This window comes from Trichechus manatus, unplaced genomic scaffold (genome assembly GCF_000243295.1).
Source record: "Trichechus manatus latirostris isolate Lorelei unplaced genomic scaffold, TriManLat1.0 scaffold00064, whole genome shotgun sequence".
In the NCBI taxonomy this organism is placed as follows: domain Eukaryota; kingdom Metazoa; phylum Chordata; class Mammalia; order Sirenia; family Trichechidae; genus Trichechus; species Trichechus manatus.
Genome location: NW_004444000.1, coordinates 12,375,348 through 12,393,180, shown reverse-complemented (window position 1 = coordinate 12,393,180; position 17,833 = coordinate 12,375,348). Strand labels below are relative to the sequence as shown.

The following is a 17,833-nucleotide window of genomic DNA, read 5'->3' as shown; positions in this document are numbered from 1 at the left end:
GGCTAAGGTGGATGACAGCGCCGGGGGAGGACCCCGCAGCCTGCAGGGCGGCTAAGGTGGATGACAATGCTGGGGGAGCACTCTGCAGCCTGCAGGGCAGCTAAGGTGGATGACAGCGCTGGGGAAGGACCCCGCAGCCTGCTACAGGGTGGCACCTGCGTCTTGCCTTGTTTAGCTGTCCCATTAACTGTATTAAGTTCACGGGCCAGCTTGAGTCCCTCTGTGTTATTGGCAGCAGACACTAAGCCAGGAGGAGTCTCTGGGTTGATAGGCAGCACGAAGATTTGCAAACCCTGATGGCCTGGAAATGTGGCCCCAGACACCGAGGTGAACTGCACAGTCCTGCGCTGAGGTCCATAAAGACAGCCCCATGTGTGCAGGGCCCAGAAGACCTGGCTTAGCAGCAGAGGATTTCAGTCAGGTGCGTATTTGATGGGCCAGTGGTGTGACAGACAGGAGGGCCAGAAAGCTAATGTGGCCTTAGATGGCATTAACGGGAGTCTGGTGTCCAGCGGGAGGGCGGTAATGTCCCACGAGTACAGCTGTGTGCGCTGAAGATCCGCTGGAGACGGCCCTGCGCGAGGAACCCTGCTTAACTGACGATCCGCTCCGGAGGCTTCTCAGAGCTGTTTGAAGTGTCTGAGGGACTTTGATGTGGCTTCCTCTGATGGTTGCAAAGGGCAGAAAAGTTCAAGGGTCTTTACTGGGTGGCTCTCAAGGCAGTGGGGATGAGGAGTACGGGCTTTGGAGCTAAAGACCTGAGTGCCAGTCTTGGCTCCACCACTCACTAGCTGTCTGACCCTTTTTGTGCTTCAGTTCCGTGTCTCTACAATGGGGGCAATAACAGTGTTTAATTCACAGGGTGGAGATAATACCTGGGAAGCACTTAAAAGTCTCCAGCGCAGTGGCTGTTAACCTGGGGCTATTTGGCCTGCGAGGGACGTTTAGTAATGTCTGGACACATGTTGGTTTTCCCAACTGGAGACCGGGGTGGGGGATGCTACTGACATCTACTGGGTAGAGGCCAGGGATTCTGCTAAAGATCCCACAGCGCACAGGGGTGTCCCACACAACAAAGAGTGATCCCGCCCAGTACGTCAACGGTGCCTAGTTAGAGAAAGCCTGGTCTAGCGCATAGGAAGTGGGCAGTGCATTTCAATTATTTACCTAGTATATGTAATTCATTATTTAAGTGAAATACATTGTAATTATCCGTAAGAGATGTAATAAATTTCTTTTTTCTTCTCATTATATTACTTTTTTGTCAAGCGGTTTTAAAACGTGCTATATTCAAGGCACTGTGATAGAATCTCGAGATAGAAAGTAGCTCCTGACAACTAGGTCACAGGAGTGTGGGCAAGACACGAAAACCAGCAATTATATAATGTAAAATTATGTTACGTATTAAGGGCTGGAATCAAAGTACAAACAGTGTTTTGTGGGAGCAAACGAATCAGTTGCCTGGAAATGTCAGAAAAGACTTCGTAGAGAAGGAGCCCCTTGAACAGTAAGGTGACGAAGGAATGGAATTACGAGGTAAAGAATTTGGAGAGAGGGTTAGGGTATTTCTGACAGAGGGAAGCCTGTGCAGAGGTCGGTATGTGAGGAAAAAGGGGGCACATTTAGTAGCTTGAGAAGGCAGTACAAGATTAGTCTGTCGGCTTGTGGCCCGAGTTTGAAGGGCCCTGGCTGCCCTTAGCTTTCACTGAAGGAATGCGGAGCAGTTAAAGCAGTAGACGGGTTTGGGCTGAACTGTTGCCTAGAAAGATACCCTTTGTTGGCTATTCAGAAGAAGGGGTTTGGGTGAGGAAAGGAAAGACTTGTGCTAACTAGACCAGTTAGAGAGCAGGCGTGTTGGGGTGAGGTCTAGAATTAGTCTGTGGCTTGGGAAGGGGAGATGGAGGGCTGCGTTCTGGAATACATCTGAGAATTTAGACTGTGTGGCCTCTACTCTGGGGCTGAGTTTTTTAAGCTCTCCGTCCCCCAGTGTCAAGCATATGGCGTTTGCTGGAATGAGCACACGGGGGTTAATTGATCACCAGCTGGATGGGTGGTGTGAAAGAGAGAGATGTTGGAAGACCGAGTTGATGATAATATGGGGCGGGGGGGTGAGTCTAGTTTGGGACATACTAAATTTGAAGACTTTTAAGCTCATTCAGGTAAGAGTGTCCAGTATAAAATTAGAAATGTTAGGGTGGGATGTGGGCGGGCAATGGGGGCTGAAAATAAAGAGCCTGCGTCATCAGTATATGAGTAGTAGTTAAACTTCTGAAACCCAATGAATTTGTCTTCTGGAAATGTGTGGCCAGGGAAGAGCAGACGTTCAAGGACGGATCCTTGAGGAATACCAGCATTTAAAGGGTGGGCCAGGGAAGCAGATGAGGCATTGGTTGGGTCAGGGATAGCATTCTGGCCTTCCACGTGGGAGACCCCGGTTCGATTCCTGGCCAATGCACCTCATGCGCGGCCACCACCCGTCTGTCAGTGGAGACTTTCGTGTTGTTATGACGCTGAACAGGTTTCAGTGGAGCTTCTAGACTAAGATGATGTTATGGATTGAATTGTGTGCCCCCAAAATGTGTGTCACCTGATGTGATTTTCAATGTACTGTAAATCCTACCTCTATGATGTTAATGAAGCACGATTAGAGGCAGTTATATTAATGGGCAGGACTCAGTCTATAAGATTAGGCTGTATCTTGAGTCAATCTCTTCTGAGATATACAAGAGAGAAGGGAGTAAAGAGACAGGGGGACCTCATTAGCACCAGGCAAAGAGAGCCAGAGCGTGCATGTCCTTTGGACCCGGGGTCCCTCCACTGCGATGCTTCTAAACCAGGGGAAGGTTGATGACAAGAACCTTCCCCTAGAACTGACAGAGAGAGAAAGCCTTCCCCTGGAGCTGGTGCCCTGAATTCAGACTCCTAGCCTCCCAAACTGTGAGAGAATAAATTTCTCTTTGTTAAACCCATCCACTTGTGCTACTTTTGTTATAGCAGCAGTAGATAACTAAGACAGATGGACTAGGAAGAAAGGCCTGTCAATCTACTTCTGAAAACCAGCCAGTGAAACCCTGTGGATTGCCTAGCCTCTAACAATGGATTATCTAATATAATAACAAAAGCACAAACAGCAAAAGACAAAATAGGTAAGTGGGACCTCATAAAAATTAAAAACTTTTGTTCATCCAAAGACTTTACCAAAAAAGTGAAAAGACAAGCTACCAACTGGGAGAATATGTCTGAAACCATTACCAATAAGAATCTAATAACTAATATATATATATATATATTTATATATATATAAAACTTTGACAGCCTAACAACAAAAAGACAACCCAATCATAAAATGGGCAAAGGACTTGAATAGACATTTCACCAAAGAGGACATTTAAATGGCCACCAAACACATGAAAAGCTGCTCAGGGTCATTAGCCATCAGAGAGATGCAAATCAAAACCACAGTGAGATACCACTTCATTCCCACTAGGATGGTTAAGATTAAAAAAGAAAACAGAAAATAACAGTGTTGGTGAGGATGTTGGGAAATTGGAACTCTTATCCATTGCTGGTAGGAATGCAAAATGATACAGCTGTTGTGGAAAACAGTGTAGCAGTTTCTCAAAAAACTAAAAATAGAACTACCATTTAACTCAGCAGTTCCACTCCTAGGTATATGCTTAAAAAACTTGAAGGCAGAGACTCAAACAGAGTTCATTGCAGCACTGTTCACAATAAGCAAAAAGGGGAAATAACCCAAACGCCTGTCAACAGATGAATGGATAAACAAAATGTGGTCCATACATAATACTACTCAGCCAGTAGGAGAAATGAAGTCTTGATACATGCTCCAGTGTGGATGGAGCTTGAAGACATCATGTGGAGTGAAATAAGTCAATCACAAAAGGACAAATATTGTATGACTTCACTGACATAAAAAGACAAGAAAAGGCAAATGGATAGAGACCAAAGTTTATTAGTGGTTACCAGGGCTGGAGGGAGGGGGAAAAGAAGGGTTAACGGTGAAGGAAAAATCGCATTAATGCAATTGCTATGAATAAGTTGTACAATTGTGAAAAGTTGAATTGTCAAAAGTTGTGTGCTAGATATGTTGACAGCAAGAACAACAACAACAAAAAGAGTAGCTGCTGAGGCTGCTGATGTACACCCATGGGATTTGATTCCTCGGTTTGGAGATTTAGGGTCACAGTTACATAGGACATCCAAGTTAATTGGCCTAATATTGGGTTTAGTGCTTCTGTTCTGCCTCCTAGTTTGTTGCATAGTGCCTGTGGGCTTAAAAGCTTGCAAGCAGCCATCCAAGGCACAACAGTTGATTGGTCTCTATTCACCTGGAGCAACAGAAGAAGAAGAGTTGGGAATAGAAAGAGGAAATGGAATGTGTGGCTAATTGTCTCCATGAACAACTGCCTCTTCTGCCATGAGACCAGAACTGGATGGTGCCTGGCTACCATTACTGAACATTTTGATCAAAGATTCTGTAGAAGAATCCTTCTGAAAGGCGGAAAATGCAGAACAGAGTTTCAAAATCTCATGGAATCCAGATTTTCTGGAGCCACGAAGGCTGGATGAACCCCCTAAACTATTGCCCTGAGATAAGCTTTAAACCTTAAACCAAAAATATCCCTTGAAGTCTTCTTAAAACTAAACAGTAGTTTAACGTAACTAGTAAAGAATGTCTGTCTTGAGCATTAATTGCTCTTTTAAGAACTGCCTTTATGGGGATCAGGTAGACAACAGTAACTCAGAAAGACAGGAATCTTGAGGGGCAGTGAGTTTATGTAAATGAGGGAGGAACAACTCAGGGTGAGAACAGTTGCACAACTTGGAGAATGTAATCAACGTCACTGAACTGTACATGTAGAAACTTGAATTGGTGTATGTTTTTGCTGTGTTCACCACCACCAACAAAAAATAAAATAAATTATAAAAAAAAGAAAAGAAACCCTATGGATCACAATGGTCTGATCCACAGCCGAGCGTGGGAATGGCGCAGGACCCAGCAGCGTTTCTGCTCCGTTGTACACGGGGTCGCCATGGATCAGGGCGGACTCAAAGACAGTTAACAACAACAAGGGAAGCAGAGGCAGTGCAGGCTGTCATGGAAAACCATCGAAAACCAGGAGACAAACAAGAAGGAGGCATCAACCATCAGCATCAGAGGCCACAGAGAAAGACTGAAATAGACGTTTCTTGGGTTTGGCAATTAGGAGACCACAGATGGCCTTTAGCATAAAAATAAAGGTGCGGGCCAGATTGTAGGAGGCAGAGGATTGAGTGAGAAGTGAAGCTAATGAAGTCTGACTGTTGAGGGGGAGCTCCTGGAGGAGACAGAGCCAAAGAAGGAACAAGGAGACCTGAGCATGTTTGAAAGCCAAAGAGTAGAGAGATGGAGGAGACAGGGACAACGGGGTCACTGGTGAGGAGCAGTACTGGACAGGCGAGAGGGGATGGGCTCCAGTGCAAAGGTGGAGAGACAAGGAGGGAGGCAGTGTAGTTGTTAAGTCTGCAAGGGGTAGGCAGCTCCCGTTTTCCCTGTAGAACTGAGGGATGGTGAGATTGATGGAGTGACTTGCTTAGGATCACAGATTAGTGAGTAACAAATGCTGGACTTCTGCCTCCACTGCTCTTCCTAGCCTCAGATGCCTTCTCAGGGACATTAAGCCAAACCACTCTGATGATAGAGTTCTTTCTGTTCTGTTCCGCTTGGCCCAGCGGGTACCTGCTGAGTACTGGCTGTGCTAGGTCATGCACATCAGCGTGGCGTGAGGCACAGTTCCTGTTGCCACAGGGCCTATTGCTTCACCTCTGCCCCCAGTTCTGCCCTCCCGCCTTGCTTCAGTCAGAGACACCTTGGTTCAGAGAGAGCCTTCCTGCCCTTGGCTCAGCTTTGCCTAGCAGGTTGGGCCAGCTGGTCTCCTTGGCAGCTGCTTGCAGGTAGAAGTTGGTGCACCTTGAACATGTTGAGATGCCTGCTGTCCCACCCAGGTGCCCTGCGAGGACTTTTCTCCTGCCTGTTTGTACCTTGGGGTTTGGTCAGTGCCGTGGGGCAGCTTTTGGGAAAGGGCTACAGGCTGTTCTGGGGAGCAGCCGCCCAGAAGCCAGTTCCTGGAATACCTGGAGGCTGCGGAGCAATCCTCTGCACTGGACCCAGCAAGGAGAAGGGGCCCATTCAATCCCTGATTGGGCATTTTCCAGCAAGCCCATGACTAGCCAGTCTGCTTAGCACAACACCAGCACAGTTCTGGAACATGACAGCAATGCAGAACTTTCCTGGGGCAGAGGTCAGAGAAGGGGTGATTGTCTTGTTGCTGACAAGTGGTCAGGACTGCTCACTGCTGACCACCGTAGGTCTCCTCGGTCCAGGTAGGGCCACTGGGGTGGGAGAGTACTCGTCTTTCAGTGACTGTGGGACAACTTCGATGCAGTGTTTTTCATCTTGGCTACGTGTTAGATTCACAAGGGAGGTGGATTTTTGTTTGCTTTTTCACTTTACCTTATTTTATTACATGCAATAGTTATTAACTTTAATTTGACTCTTTCGATCCACGAACAATGTCTGTGTATTTAGATCTTTTTTTTTTTATCAGCATTTTGCCATTTTTCATACAGATGTTCTATGTGTTTTGTTAGATTTATACTTGTTTGTTTTGTTTTTTAATACCAGTGCCTGAGCCCTGCCCAACCAGTTCAATGAGAGTCTTGGAGAAGGGGACCTAGACATCTCTCTGTTTTGGAACCCCTCAGGCGATTTTGTTGGACAGCCAGTGTTGTAAGCTACAGCTGTAAGGGAGAGAAGTGAATCCTGGTCAGGAAAGGAACGAGGGGAGAGAGGAGGGTAGGAGCATACTGTTCCTACAGTAATGATGCGAATCGCCTGGGTGCTTACAAAAAATTCCAGTGCCTGTTGTTGGTGTAAGGATCTGTTGAGTTGGTCATCGACTCATAGACGCTGTGTGACAGAGTAGAACTCCCCCATAAGGTTTTCTAGGCAGTAATCTTTGAGGGAGCAGATCGCCAGATCTTTTTGCTGGTGGAGCAGCTGGTGGATTCGAACCACCGACCTTTTGGATAGTAGCTGGGCGCTTAACTATTGTCCTACCAGAGTTCCTTTCCAATGTCTGGGCCAGACTGATTAAATCAGCATTTCTATGGGTGGGACCCGGACACTTATTTTTATTTTTATTTTTTAAGAAAGCCCCACCATTGCCACTGCTGCCACCAGCTTCTGTCGAGCGGATGCCAATTCACCGCGACTCTGTGTGCATCAGAACAGAACTAGCTCCGTGCAGTTTTCTTTCTTTTTCATTTTCTTAAATTGTTGTAAAAAATATAACACAACATTTGCCAGTTCAGCATTTTTAACATGTACTGTTCCGTGACACCAGTTCCGTTAAGCATGTTGTGTGCCCATCACCAGTCAGACACTCATTTGCCTGTGCTCCTGTCCAGCCAAGGCCAAGAACCTGGGTCTTGATTAGTGCTTTTCCCACTTGAATGTGCTTCCGAATCCCCAGGCGGCGCTAATGGTTAACAGGCATGGCTGCTAACCGAAAGGCTGGCAGTTGGGATCTCCCCGGAGGCGCCTCGGAAGAAAGGCCTGGTGATCTGCTTCTGAAAAATCAGCCATTGAAAGCCCTACGGAGCACAGTTCTGCTCTGACACGTGTATATGTCGGGGGGTCTGCCTCGATGGCAGCTGGTACTGGTGGAGAGAGCTTCCACGTGATGCCCATGCCACAGATCTGATAAGTAGAGATATATAGTGATTTTTATTTTAAATAGATTTTATTTGTAGAGCGGTTATTAGGTTTACAGAAAAACTGCAGAAAGCGCAGGGACTCCCATGTACACCCCCGCCCCCCCGCCGGCGCCCCGCAGCACACTGCTTTTGAGAGCCAAGCAGCCTTGTTTTTGCGGGTCTCGCAAGCTTTCTGCCTTTGGCAGGGGGCACTCTTCCTGCTTCTCTATGCTCCTTTTAGTGGAAAATATTTGTTTTCCTTCTTGACAGGTTTCCGCCTTACACAGGTTCGGGCTTTCACAGGTTTTACTGTATTAACATCTGACTTTCCTGGGGCACATTTGTTACAACCCATGAACCGATACTGATACATTGTTATTAACTAAAGTCCACAGTTTACATTAGGGGTGACTCTTTGCCTTGTACAGTCCTATAGGATTCAACAAATGCATAGTCATGTGTCCATCATTACAATATCATACAGAATAGTTTCACTGACCAAAAATGCCCCGTGCTCCACCTGCTCATCTCCCAGCCCCCACCCCCTTGAAACCACTCATCTTTACCCTGTCTCTATAGTTCTACTTTTTCCAGAATGTCATATAAACAAAAACCAAACTCATTGCTGTTAAGTCGATTCCGACTCATAGCAACCCTAAAGACAGAGTAGAACTGTCCCGTAGGGCTTCCAAGGAGCGGCTGGTGGATTCAAACCTGCCAACCTTTTGGTTAGCAGCCAAACTCTTAACCACTGTGCCACCAGGGCTCCATGGTTTAAAATCAGGAAAGGTGTGTGTCAGGGTTGTGTCCTTTCACCATACTTATTAAATCTGTATGCTGAGCAGATAATCCAAGAAACTAGACTATATGAAGAAGAACGAGGCATCAGGATTGGCGGAAGACTCATTAACAACCTGCAATATGCAGATGACACAACCTTTCTTGCTGAAGGTAGAGACAACTTGAAGCACTTACTGATGAAGATCAAAGACCACAGCCTTCAATATAGGTTTACACCTCAACATAAAGAAACCAAAATCCTCACAAGTGGATCAATGAGCAACATCATGATAAACGGAGAAAATAATTGAAGTTGTCAAGGATTTCATTTTACTTGGATCCACAATCAATGCCTGTGGAAGCAGCAGTCAAGAACTCAAATGACATATTGCATTGGGCAAATGTGTTGCCAAAGACCACTTTAAAGTGTTAGAAAGCAAAGATGTCACTTGAGGACTAAGACGGTCCTGGCCGAAGCCATGGTATTTTCAGTCTCCTCATATGCATGCGGAAGCTGGACAATTGAATAAAGACGATCGAAGAAAAACTGATGCCTTTGAATTATGGTGTTGGCAAAGAATATTGAATATACCATGGACTGCCAGAGGAACGAACAAATCTGTCTTGGAAGAACTACAGCCAGAATGCTCCTTAGAAGCAAGGATGGTGAGACTTTGTCTCACGTATTTGGACATGTTATTAGGGGGGACCAGTCACTGGAGAAGGACATCATGTTTTGTAAAGTAGAGGGTCAGAGAAAGGAAGACCCTCAACAAGATGGATTGACACAGTGACTACAACAGTGAACTCAAACATAGCAAAGACTGTGAGGATGGGGCAGGACGAGGCACTATTTCATTCCGATTCAATGGCACCCACCAACAACAACAGTGCAGATGCTGCCTGCTGAGAAATGATTCGAGGTTTTCCATTTATTCCCTGGAGAGTGCAAACACCAGCACTTCAGGAATCACCTGGGCTGCTTGTGAAACTGGCTGGCCCTGCCCAGGTCCTGACCGGCTCCTGCCCCAGGCTGATGGATCATCCACCAGGGAGGGGCCCTGAAATCTGTATTTTCAGAAGCAGCCCCGATGATTCTTATGATTAGGATCACATGGGGAACATGATGTGGCTGGAAGACTCTGGCATGCTGGTGTCTTCCTGCCTCTTCCTGTGGCTGTGGAAACTGAAGAAATTTCTTCCCCAGTGACTCAGAAGCATGGCCACGGCTGAGTCTTGGCGATCAGAAACCCCTCCGCCTGTTCGCGTGCGTGTAACAGCTCTCCTACCTGCACCTGCCTGGAAGGGTCTCCCCTTCTAGCTCCCTTCGCTCCCTGTTATGGATTGAATTATATCCCCCCCAAAATAGATTGTAATCCTAACCTCTGTGCCTGTGGTTATCATCCCATCTGGGAATGGGCTGTCTTTGTTATGTTAATGAGGCAGGATTAGTGTAGGATGTTCCTGAGTCAATCTCTTTTGAGATATAACAGAGATTAAACAAGGAAGCAGAGATGGGGGAAGACACATACCAAGCCCCATGAAGATCACCCAGGAGCAGAAGCTCAGAAGAAACAAAGACCTTCCCCCAGAGCCAACAGAGAGAGAAAGCCTTCCGTAGATCCAGCACCCTGAATTCAGACTTCTAGCCTCCTAAACTGTGAGAAAATAAATTTGTTTGTTAAAGCCACTCATTTATAACTAAAACGCTCCCCATTCAAACACCTTTTCTTCTGTAAGTTTCCCCCACGCCCTTGGGTGTTTGCATTCAGTCAGAGTGGGAAGGGCTGGAGGAAGCCCCAGGGGCCATCTTGTAGCTCTACCCTCATCCCCTGGTCTCTGGCCCTAGCAGACCTGTTTGGCTGAAGTAGTAGGAGACTGATGATGAAGAGATGGGTGGTGTGCTGACTTGGAAGCTGGGGAAGAGGTAGCTTCATCGGGGAAAACTGTCAGCCCTTACACAGTTAGCTTTACTTTTTTGTAAAAAATGCGTAGGTCGAATGGGGAAGGAGACAGGTGAGGGGACAATGCCGGAGGAGCTGGAAGATGCTTGGGGCCTGATCCTTGCAGGAGTGGACCCTGGTTTCCCTCTCTTGGTCCAGGGAACCCCCTGGATCTCGGAAGCTGCCCTTGGAGGGGCTAGGAGGACGTCAAGGTGCGAAAGGCCTCTCTTGGACGTGTGTCCTTGGAGCAGCTTCGTGATTTCTGGAGGAGGAAAGGGGTGGGCTATGGGCATGTTCTGCTCCATTGTCTAGGCGGGAGTGTTTGTGGAACCCACCAGACACCTCTGACTCCTTCCTCCTAGGTGGCCGGAGGCAGCCGGGATGACAGCTCTCCCCAGGAACCGAGCCACCCGCTGAAAAACATGACCAGCAAGTCCCGTGAGTGTGGTCCAAGTGCTCCCTCGCCCTGCAGGATGGGCCCTTCCTGAATGGCATCCTGAGACCCCTGGGGACTGGAGGGGTGGGGACAAACGAGGAGTCAGAGGCCCGGCACTTCATTTTGAAGGACAGTGGGAACACTCTGGTCCAAGGCCTTACTGTAAAGCTAGCGCCGGGGCAGGACCAGGGCCTGAGTCTGCTGGAGCTGGGGTTAGAGGAGCCCGCAATGGCAGGTGAGAATGTGGTGGACCAGGACGGTGCCCTCTGTGTCTGTCTCCAGCTCCTCTGTACATGTGCCCTGCAGGCTGGAAGCTCCTGGCCATGCTGGCGCTGGTCCTGGTTGTCATGGTGTGGTATTCCATCTCCCGAGAAGACAGGTATATTGAGCTGTGAGTCCATCTTCCATGTCCATGGGTTCTTTTCAGGGATGGGGCTTTCCAGCCCTCAGTCTCAGAGGGGGCCCAAGGAGGGCAGGAGGAGCAGAGAGCCGGGCCTGACCTCGCTCCTTCAGCTGCTAGCATGGGCTCCTGTGGAGCAAGTTGAGGGGAGATGGTGGCCTGGAGGGTCAGGTCTGGGATGACTCCCCCAGCCCTCACCCAGGGGGGCAGGCTGGATTCTCCGTGATTTGGTTTCAAAGTGGAACTTGGGTTGAGATGATCCACCTACAAGTGGAATCAGTCCCCAGGTCCCTCTCCAGCGCCTTGGGACCCTTGTGCCATTGAAGAAGGTCGAGGCTGCTGGGCTGCTGGCTCCTGGGCTGCTGAGGTCTGACTGGAGCTCCACGTTCCCCACCCTGTCTGTCTCCAGCTTCTATTTTCCTATCCCAGAGAAGAGGGAGCCGTGCGTCCAGGGTGAGACGGAGAGGAAGGCCGTGAAGATTTTTGGCAAGTACGTGAGGATGAGGTGGAGGCCGGGCACGGGGTGAGCTGGGATCGAGGGGTTCCTAGTCCTGGCTAGCTGGAGGGAGGGGAGTGGGTTGGTGGTCTCGGGTTGGGTGAAGCCAGAGAGGAAGGGGAGACCCTTGGATATGGACGTATGTTAGTCAGGGGCCTGGTCCTGCTTCTGGCATCAGAACTAATCCCTTCCTCTTCCCGACCCTGCTTTCGCCTCTGTGCAGCTCCTCCCGAGACCAGCCCATTTTCCTTCAGCTTAAGGACTTTTTCTGGGTGAAGACACCTTCTGCCTATGAGCTGCCCTATGGGACCAAGGGGAGTGGTAAGGACCCACCCAGCTTAGGAGGAATGATGGATCATCCTTGGCCATACCGCTTCCTGTTCCTTGTTCCCCGTGGCCCCAGTGCCCTAGTTCTGAGCCAGGCTCAGGGACAGGGCAGGGCAGGCTCTGAGGGGCCATGGAGGGTGGGGGGACAGCCTTCAGACTGCCAGCTGTTGTCACCAGTACCCTTCCAACCTCCTTTTTGTAGAAGACCTGCTCCTCCGGGTTCTAGCCATCACCAGCTACGCCATGCCAGAGAGCATCCAGAGGTAAGGAGACGCTTCCCGCCTCGCATCTGACCGCTTCTCTTCTTCCTGCCTGGTGTGCGAGTCACGCCTGGCTCCATCCCAGGGAGCCTCCTTGTCTCTGCTTCCCTGTGGCCAATTTTGACCCTTCTTCCTAGCCAGCCTGCCTGCCTCCAGGGGATCCAGGTCTGCCAGTCCCCATGGCAACACAGCCTGGGCGTCTCGGTGCCAGAGCAGGCAGAGGCTGCTAAGGGTATCGCCATGGCAACAGGCAGGACTGGGCAGCAGGCAGGGCGCTCCGACTGTGCTTTCCCTCCTCTCTCTCTCTCTCTTCCGTGCTTCCCCAGTTCCCTTGCCCTTTAAAGCCCAGGGCTACAAAGCCAGCATGACCACCAGCAGGGCCACTTGGAGCTCCCTGGTCCATGGGGACCAGAGGTTGAGGGGGCCCTAGGAAGGGACCCTGAGACAGGCCACAGACAGATCCAGGACAGTGAGAGTTCAGTGGGGCAGGGGTGCTTCTGGACCTCACGCTCCCTTCTCCCATGGCAGCCTGAAGTGCCGCCGCTGTGTGGTGGTGGGCAATGGGCATCGGCTACGGAACAGCTCACTGGGAGACGCCATCGACAAGTACGACGTGGTCATCAGGTCGGTATGGCTGCCCCTTGCCCTCCTCTGTTTGGAGCTCTTTGGTATTTGGACAGTGGGCAAGCCCCTCGGTGCTCTTGGTGATGGGCATCCCTCTGCACCCTCCAGACTGAACAACGCCCCGGTGGCTGGCTACGAGGGGGACGTGGGCTCCAAGACCTCCATGCGTCTCTTCTACCCTGAGTCTGCCCACTTCAACCCCAAAGTGGAGAATAACCCAGACACACTCTTGGTCCTGGTGGCATTCAAGGCAATGGACTTCCACTGGATTGAGACCATCCTGAGTGACAAGAAGCGGGTAAGTGCAGGGGCTGGTGGAGAGAAAAGGCCTGGGGGTGGGGACACGCTGAGTCAGGACCGCACACTCCCCATCTGCCCTGCATTCCTGAAGAGGTGGTGAGGGGAAGGCGCGAGCTCGGCCGAGGTCAGTGCTCTGCAGGGCGACTCATCAGGCGCCCAGCAGCCAGGGATGAGAGCCTGTGGGAGTCGGGCAGTGGCAGCCCAGGAGAACACTGAGGATCTTGACTGCTTCGGCCCCAATGGCCCCTCCAGGCTTGAGGCCTGTCTGGGGCAGGAAGGCGGTCAGAATACGTATTTGCCTGTGGGAAGGGGAGTGGAGAGATCCTCCAGAGTCATCTCCAGGCAGGGGGCAGGTGAGAACAGTCTCAGGCTGTGCCCTTCTGGGTGGTCCCCAGCAGGATTCCACTACATCTCTTTGTCATTGGGTCAGTGTTGGACTGTCCAGTGTGGCATTTTTGCCAAGTGTCCAAAGAGCCTAACTCAAACCCCTTCTCCCTGCTGGGATAGCCTTGGAGGTGGGGAATGGTTGGATCCCACACTCTACAAACCTTGTCACCTGGTTCCTCTAGGGGCACCCTCTCTCTCCCTGGTCCTCTCCTCCGTCTCGTTCCTTCTCTAGCATTGGCCCCCACCTCCCTTTCCTCTCACTTCTGCACTCCTGAGGGCTCCTGACTGAGGACCACCACGCTGGACCTCATGAACAGGTCTTCATTCCATCTCTCCCCCTCCAGGTGCGAAAGGGTTTCTGGAAACAGCCTCCCCTCATCTGGGATGTCAACCCAAAACAGATTCGGATTCTCAACCCCTTCTTCATGGAGATTGCAGCCGACAGACTGCTGAGTCTGCCAATGCAACAGCTCCGCAAGATGAAGCAGGTGATGAGGGGCTGGAGACAGGAAGCCAGGCCAGTGGGTGGGAGTCCTGGGTGGGACAGAGGTGGCACTTTCCTGGAGGCTTGGAAAGCGGTGGAGGACCCCATGAGAGGGGAGAAGAATAACAGCAGCTTGCATTTGAATAGCACCTGTTAAAACTCACCAACCTTCAGGAACACTTCTGTAATCAAAGTCAGGTTTATTAGCTGGCTGAAGCTATCAACTGTGGGCTATCTCGAAAGTGGGGAGTTAGGGAAGGTATGTATAGGGCTTGGGGGCTGGAGCTAGAGGGTGGTGCTGGCAGGTACTGGTCAGAATTTGCAGACTGAGGAGTTGCTGCAACGGTCAGTGGTCAGTCTTATCTTTAGAACAGTGAGCCCGGGACTACATGACTCTTAGATCAGTTCATCTGTGGTCTTATCTTGGAACATTTTGGTCCGAATGGGTGAAAAGAGTTGGAGTGTAAATCGTGTGCCTTGCATGCCATGGTTTGGGGCAGTCTCTCAATTTTGTGAGTCACGGTTCAGTTTTGCAAGTTACGGTTTCAGCTTCAGCTCCTAGTCTTCTTCAGTGGGTGGGCTTTAACACACTCTGCAGCTTCCCAAGCAGGTTCACGCCCATCTTTTGAACCCCTCACAGACCCTGTGGAGGACAGTGGAAAGATGTACGCTAGCAGTCGCAGAGACGGCTCTCGGCTGGGCTGTTTCCTGTGTGGCCTTTGCCAGGTCAATTGCTTGGATCCTTGGTTTTCTTATCCATTTGGTGGGGATAGGAGTCTCTGGGGGGTGCATCCAGTTAAACAGTTGACTACTAGCTGAAAGGTTGGTGGTTTGAACTCACCCAGAGGTGTTTTGAAGACAGGCCTGGTGATCTGCTTCCGAAAGATCACTTCCTTGAAAACCCTACGGAGCACAGTTCAACTCAGCCCAGTTAACAACAACAATAATGGCGGAGATCATATTAGTACTGACCTAGGAGAACTACTGCAGGATTTAAGAAGATAATTAATTATGTAAAGTGTCTGTCATGGAGATTGGTACACAGTGGGTGCTCCATACATACATATTTCCAAATTTTGTTTAAATAATTTTTATTCTTTAGTGAGTATCTCCTATTATTCAACTTCAGTAAACAAACATATTTTGAATCTGGGCTTTTGCCTGCTCAGTGTCAGGCCCCAAGCTGGCCTGCAAGGAGTGAGACATAGTCTTGGCCCTAAGGAAGCCCTGTCTAGCAGACAGACAGACAGGCAGCACTGTCCAGTGATAAAATGCTACAACAGAGGTTGTTCCAGGTGCTCAGGGATGTTGGAGGAGGGACAGCTTAGGGCTGTCTGGGAGGGCTTCCCAGAGGAAACAGTAGTAGAGTTGGGTCTTGAGAAATTGTGGGGGTTCATCAGGCAGAGAATTGAAAGATTTATGACCAGTTCTAGGTTTCCAGCTTGGACAAGACAGTGACAGGGAATACCGGGGGAGGCGGAGGAGGCTTTTGGGTGTAAGATGCCATGTCCACGCAGAGCTGGCCTGAAGACAGTGGAAGTGTAATTCAGCAGGGTCTGAACTAGGAGGAGATGCTGCAGTGGCGGTTAAAGCAACAAGGCCAGGAAGGGAGTGAAGGATGAGATACAGGAGAGCTTGGACAGGGACCCTGGGGGAGGCCTAACATTAGGGGCCTGGCAAGGTCTAGGACATGGCTCCCAAATGGAGTGGGCAGCCGAAGTGTCTGGAAAGGACGTCACTGGAGCTGAGGAATGCAAGACTTGGGAGGTTAGAATATCACCTTGCCCATCCCTGTGGATGGATTAGAGATAGAGGAAGTGAGGTCCTCATAGAAACAAAAAACCAAACCCACTGCCATCAAGTCAATGCCGACTCATAGAGACCCTCTAGCACAGAGCAGATATGCCCCACAGGGTTTCCAAGGAGCAGCTGGTGGATTCAAACTGTCGACCTTTCAGTTAGCAGCCGAGCTCTTAACCACTGTGCCACGATGGCTCCGAGGTCCTCATAGCAGCCCATAAATTGGGTAGGAAAGGTATTGCTGTCCCCACTTTATAGAGGGGAGAGCCCACCCTCAGAAAGGGCCATCCAGCCAGTCAGTGGCAGAGCTGCCAGATCTTCTGAAAGAGCCAGGGTTCTCCAAGGAGAGGGACAGAACCTTCCATTGCTTGGGCAAGTTGCCTAGCATTTGGAAAACTGTTTCCTCCTCTGTAAAATGGAGATAACAGGACTGTCTTCCCCAGAGTGTTTTTGTGAGTGAGGACGGGATGAGATAACACTATACTGGGTGAAATACTTAACATAGTGTCTGGTACGTAGTAAGTGCTCAAAAAAATAATAGATACCGTTATTGCCATTATTGCTATATGCACTGCCGTCAGTATCCCTAGAGGGACAGACCCTCCCCAGATGTGTTGAGCTGCACCATTCAGTACGCTAGCCACTAGCCACATGTGGCTATTTAAAGTGAATTCAAATGAAATCCAATTGAAAACCTCAGTGCCTCAGTTGTACTGACTCCATTCACCTGCTCCGTAGCATATGCGGCTGCTGACTACAGTAGTGGACAGCACGGACAGAGAACATTTCCATATTCGTACAAAGTTCCATTGGGCTGCATTGGTCTAGAAGGTGGTGAAAGGGCACAGGGGTTCCTCTAAAACCTGCCCCATTCCTCGTCTCCCAGAAGCCCACTACGGGCCTGTTGGCCATCACCCTAGCCCTCCACTTCTGTGACTTGGTGCACATTGCTGGCTTTGGCTACCCAGATGTCTACAACAAGAAGCAGACCATTCACTACTACGAGCAGATCACACTCAAGTCCATGGCGGTAAGTGGCCCCTGCCTGCTGACTGGGTGGGGTGGATGGACCTGGGGACCAGAAATCAGGGGAACACTGGGTGAGTTAGGGTGTGCCAGGGGTCTGCTCGCTCACGGTGAGGTCATTCAGAGAGTCGGAACTGGAACCAAGGCTCCTGGACTCCCAGGCCAGGGTCTTCCATATCCCGCCACACTGGCTGTCTTCCTTTCCCAGAGGCGGCACAGGGAAGGGCGCGCCCGGAAGCGTGGGGCAGGGGAAAGGAGACTTTCCTGGGGGCGGAGGGATCGTCGGGAGTCCCTGAGTTTGCTTCCTTGGCTCTCCCACAGGGGTCGGGCCACAATATCTCCCAGGAGGCACTGGCCATCAAGCGGATGCTGGAAATCGGAGTCATCAAGAACCTCACTTACTTCTGACTTGGGCACGAGTTGTACCCGTCTGTCTGCCCACTCTGCTGCGAGAGACCCCCGCCCCCCATCCATGGCTGTGGGGGTGCCCGGTGCCAGCGTGATCCCCTTGGACTCAGCTCCCCATCCGGGGAGAAGGTCCCGGGACTGGCCAGGGCTGAGAGGTGGCCGTGCCCCGGGCTGCTCTTGTGGAACCCAGATGCAGTCAGGCGGAGGCACAGGGCCTGCAGGAGCCGACCCAGGACGGGGCTTGTTGCCGTGGCATCCCCTCTGCCAGCTCCGAGAGATTATTTAACGGGCTATTTAATTAAGGGGTAGAAGGTGCTGTGGGCTGGTCCCATGACATCCGGGAAAGGGGCATGGCACACTGTTGTGCTCACTTTTTATAAAACCATGTGATGGCCCACGAGGAC

The 17,833-nt window shown here is 50.3% G+C and overlaps 1 protein-coding gene across 4 annotated transcripts in view; it reads left to right on the top strand.

Annotated features, from left to right (window-relative positions):
* ST3GAL4 (ST3 beta-galactoside alpha-2,3-sialyltransferase 4) overlaps positions 1-17,621 on the top strand; it is a 54,041-nt gene extending 36,420 nt beyond the window's left edge. For 2 of the 4 annotated variants that reach the window (XM_004379339.2, XM_023734072.1), the window contains exons 2-11: positions 10,844-10,919; positions 11,224-11,308; positions 11,727-11,807; positions 12,037-12,134; positions 12,343-12,403; positions 12,929-13,024; positions 13,133-13,322; positions 14,056-14,199; positions 16,882-17,025; positions 17,343-17,621. In XM_004379339.2, the coding sequence (XP_004379396.1) occupies positions 10,904-10,919; positions 11,224-11,308; positions 11,727-11,807; positions 12,037-12,134; positions 12,343-12,403; positions 12,929-13,024; positions 13,133-13,322; positions 14,056-14,199; positions 16,882-17,025; positions 17,343-17,429 (1,002 nt within the window). In that variant the 5' untranslated portion in view covers positions 10,844-10,903 and the 3' untranslated portion in view covers positions 17,430-17,621. Of the gene's footprint in view, positions 1-10,843; positions 10,920-11,210; positions 11,309-11,726; positions 11,808-12,036; positions 12,135-12,342; positions 12,404-12,928; positions 13,025-13,132; positions 13,323-14,055; positions 14,200-16,881; positions 17,026-17,342 lie in introns of those variants that run through there. The other 2 variants (XM_012556396.2, XM_023734074.1) reach the window with 2 other exon arrangements.
* Positions 17,622-17,833: the final 212 nt, after the last annotated feature.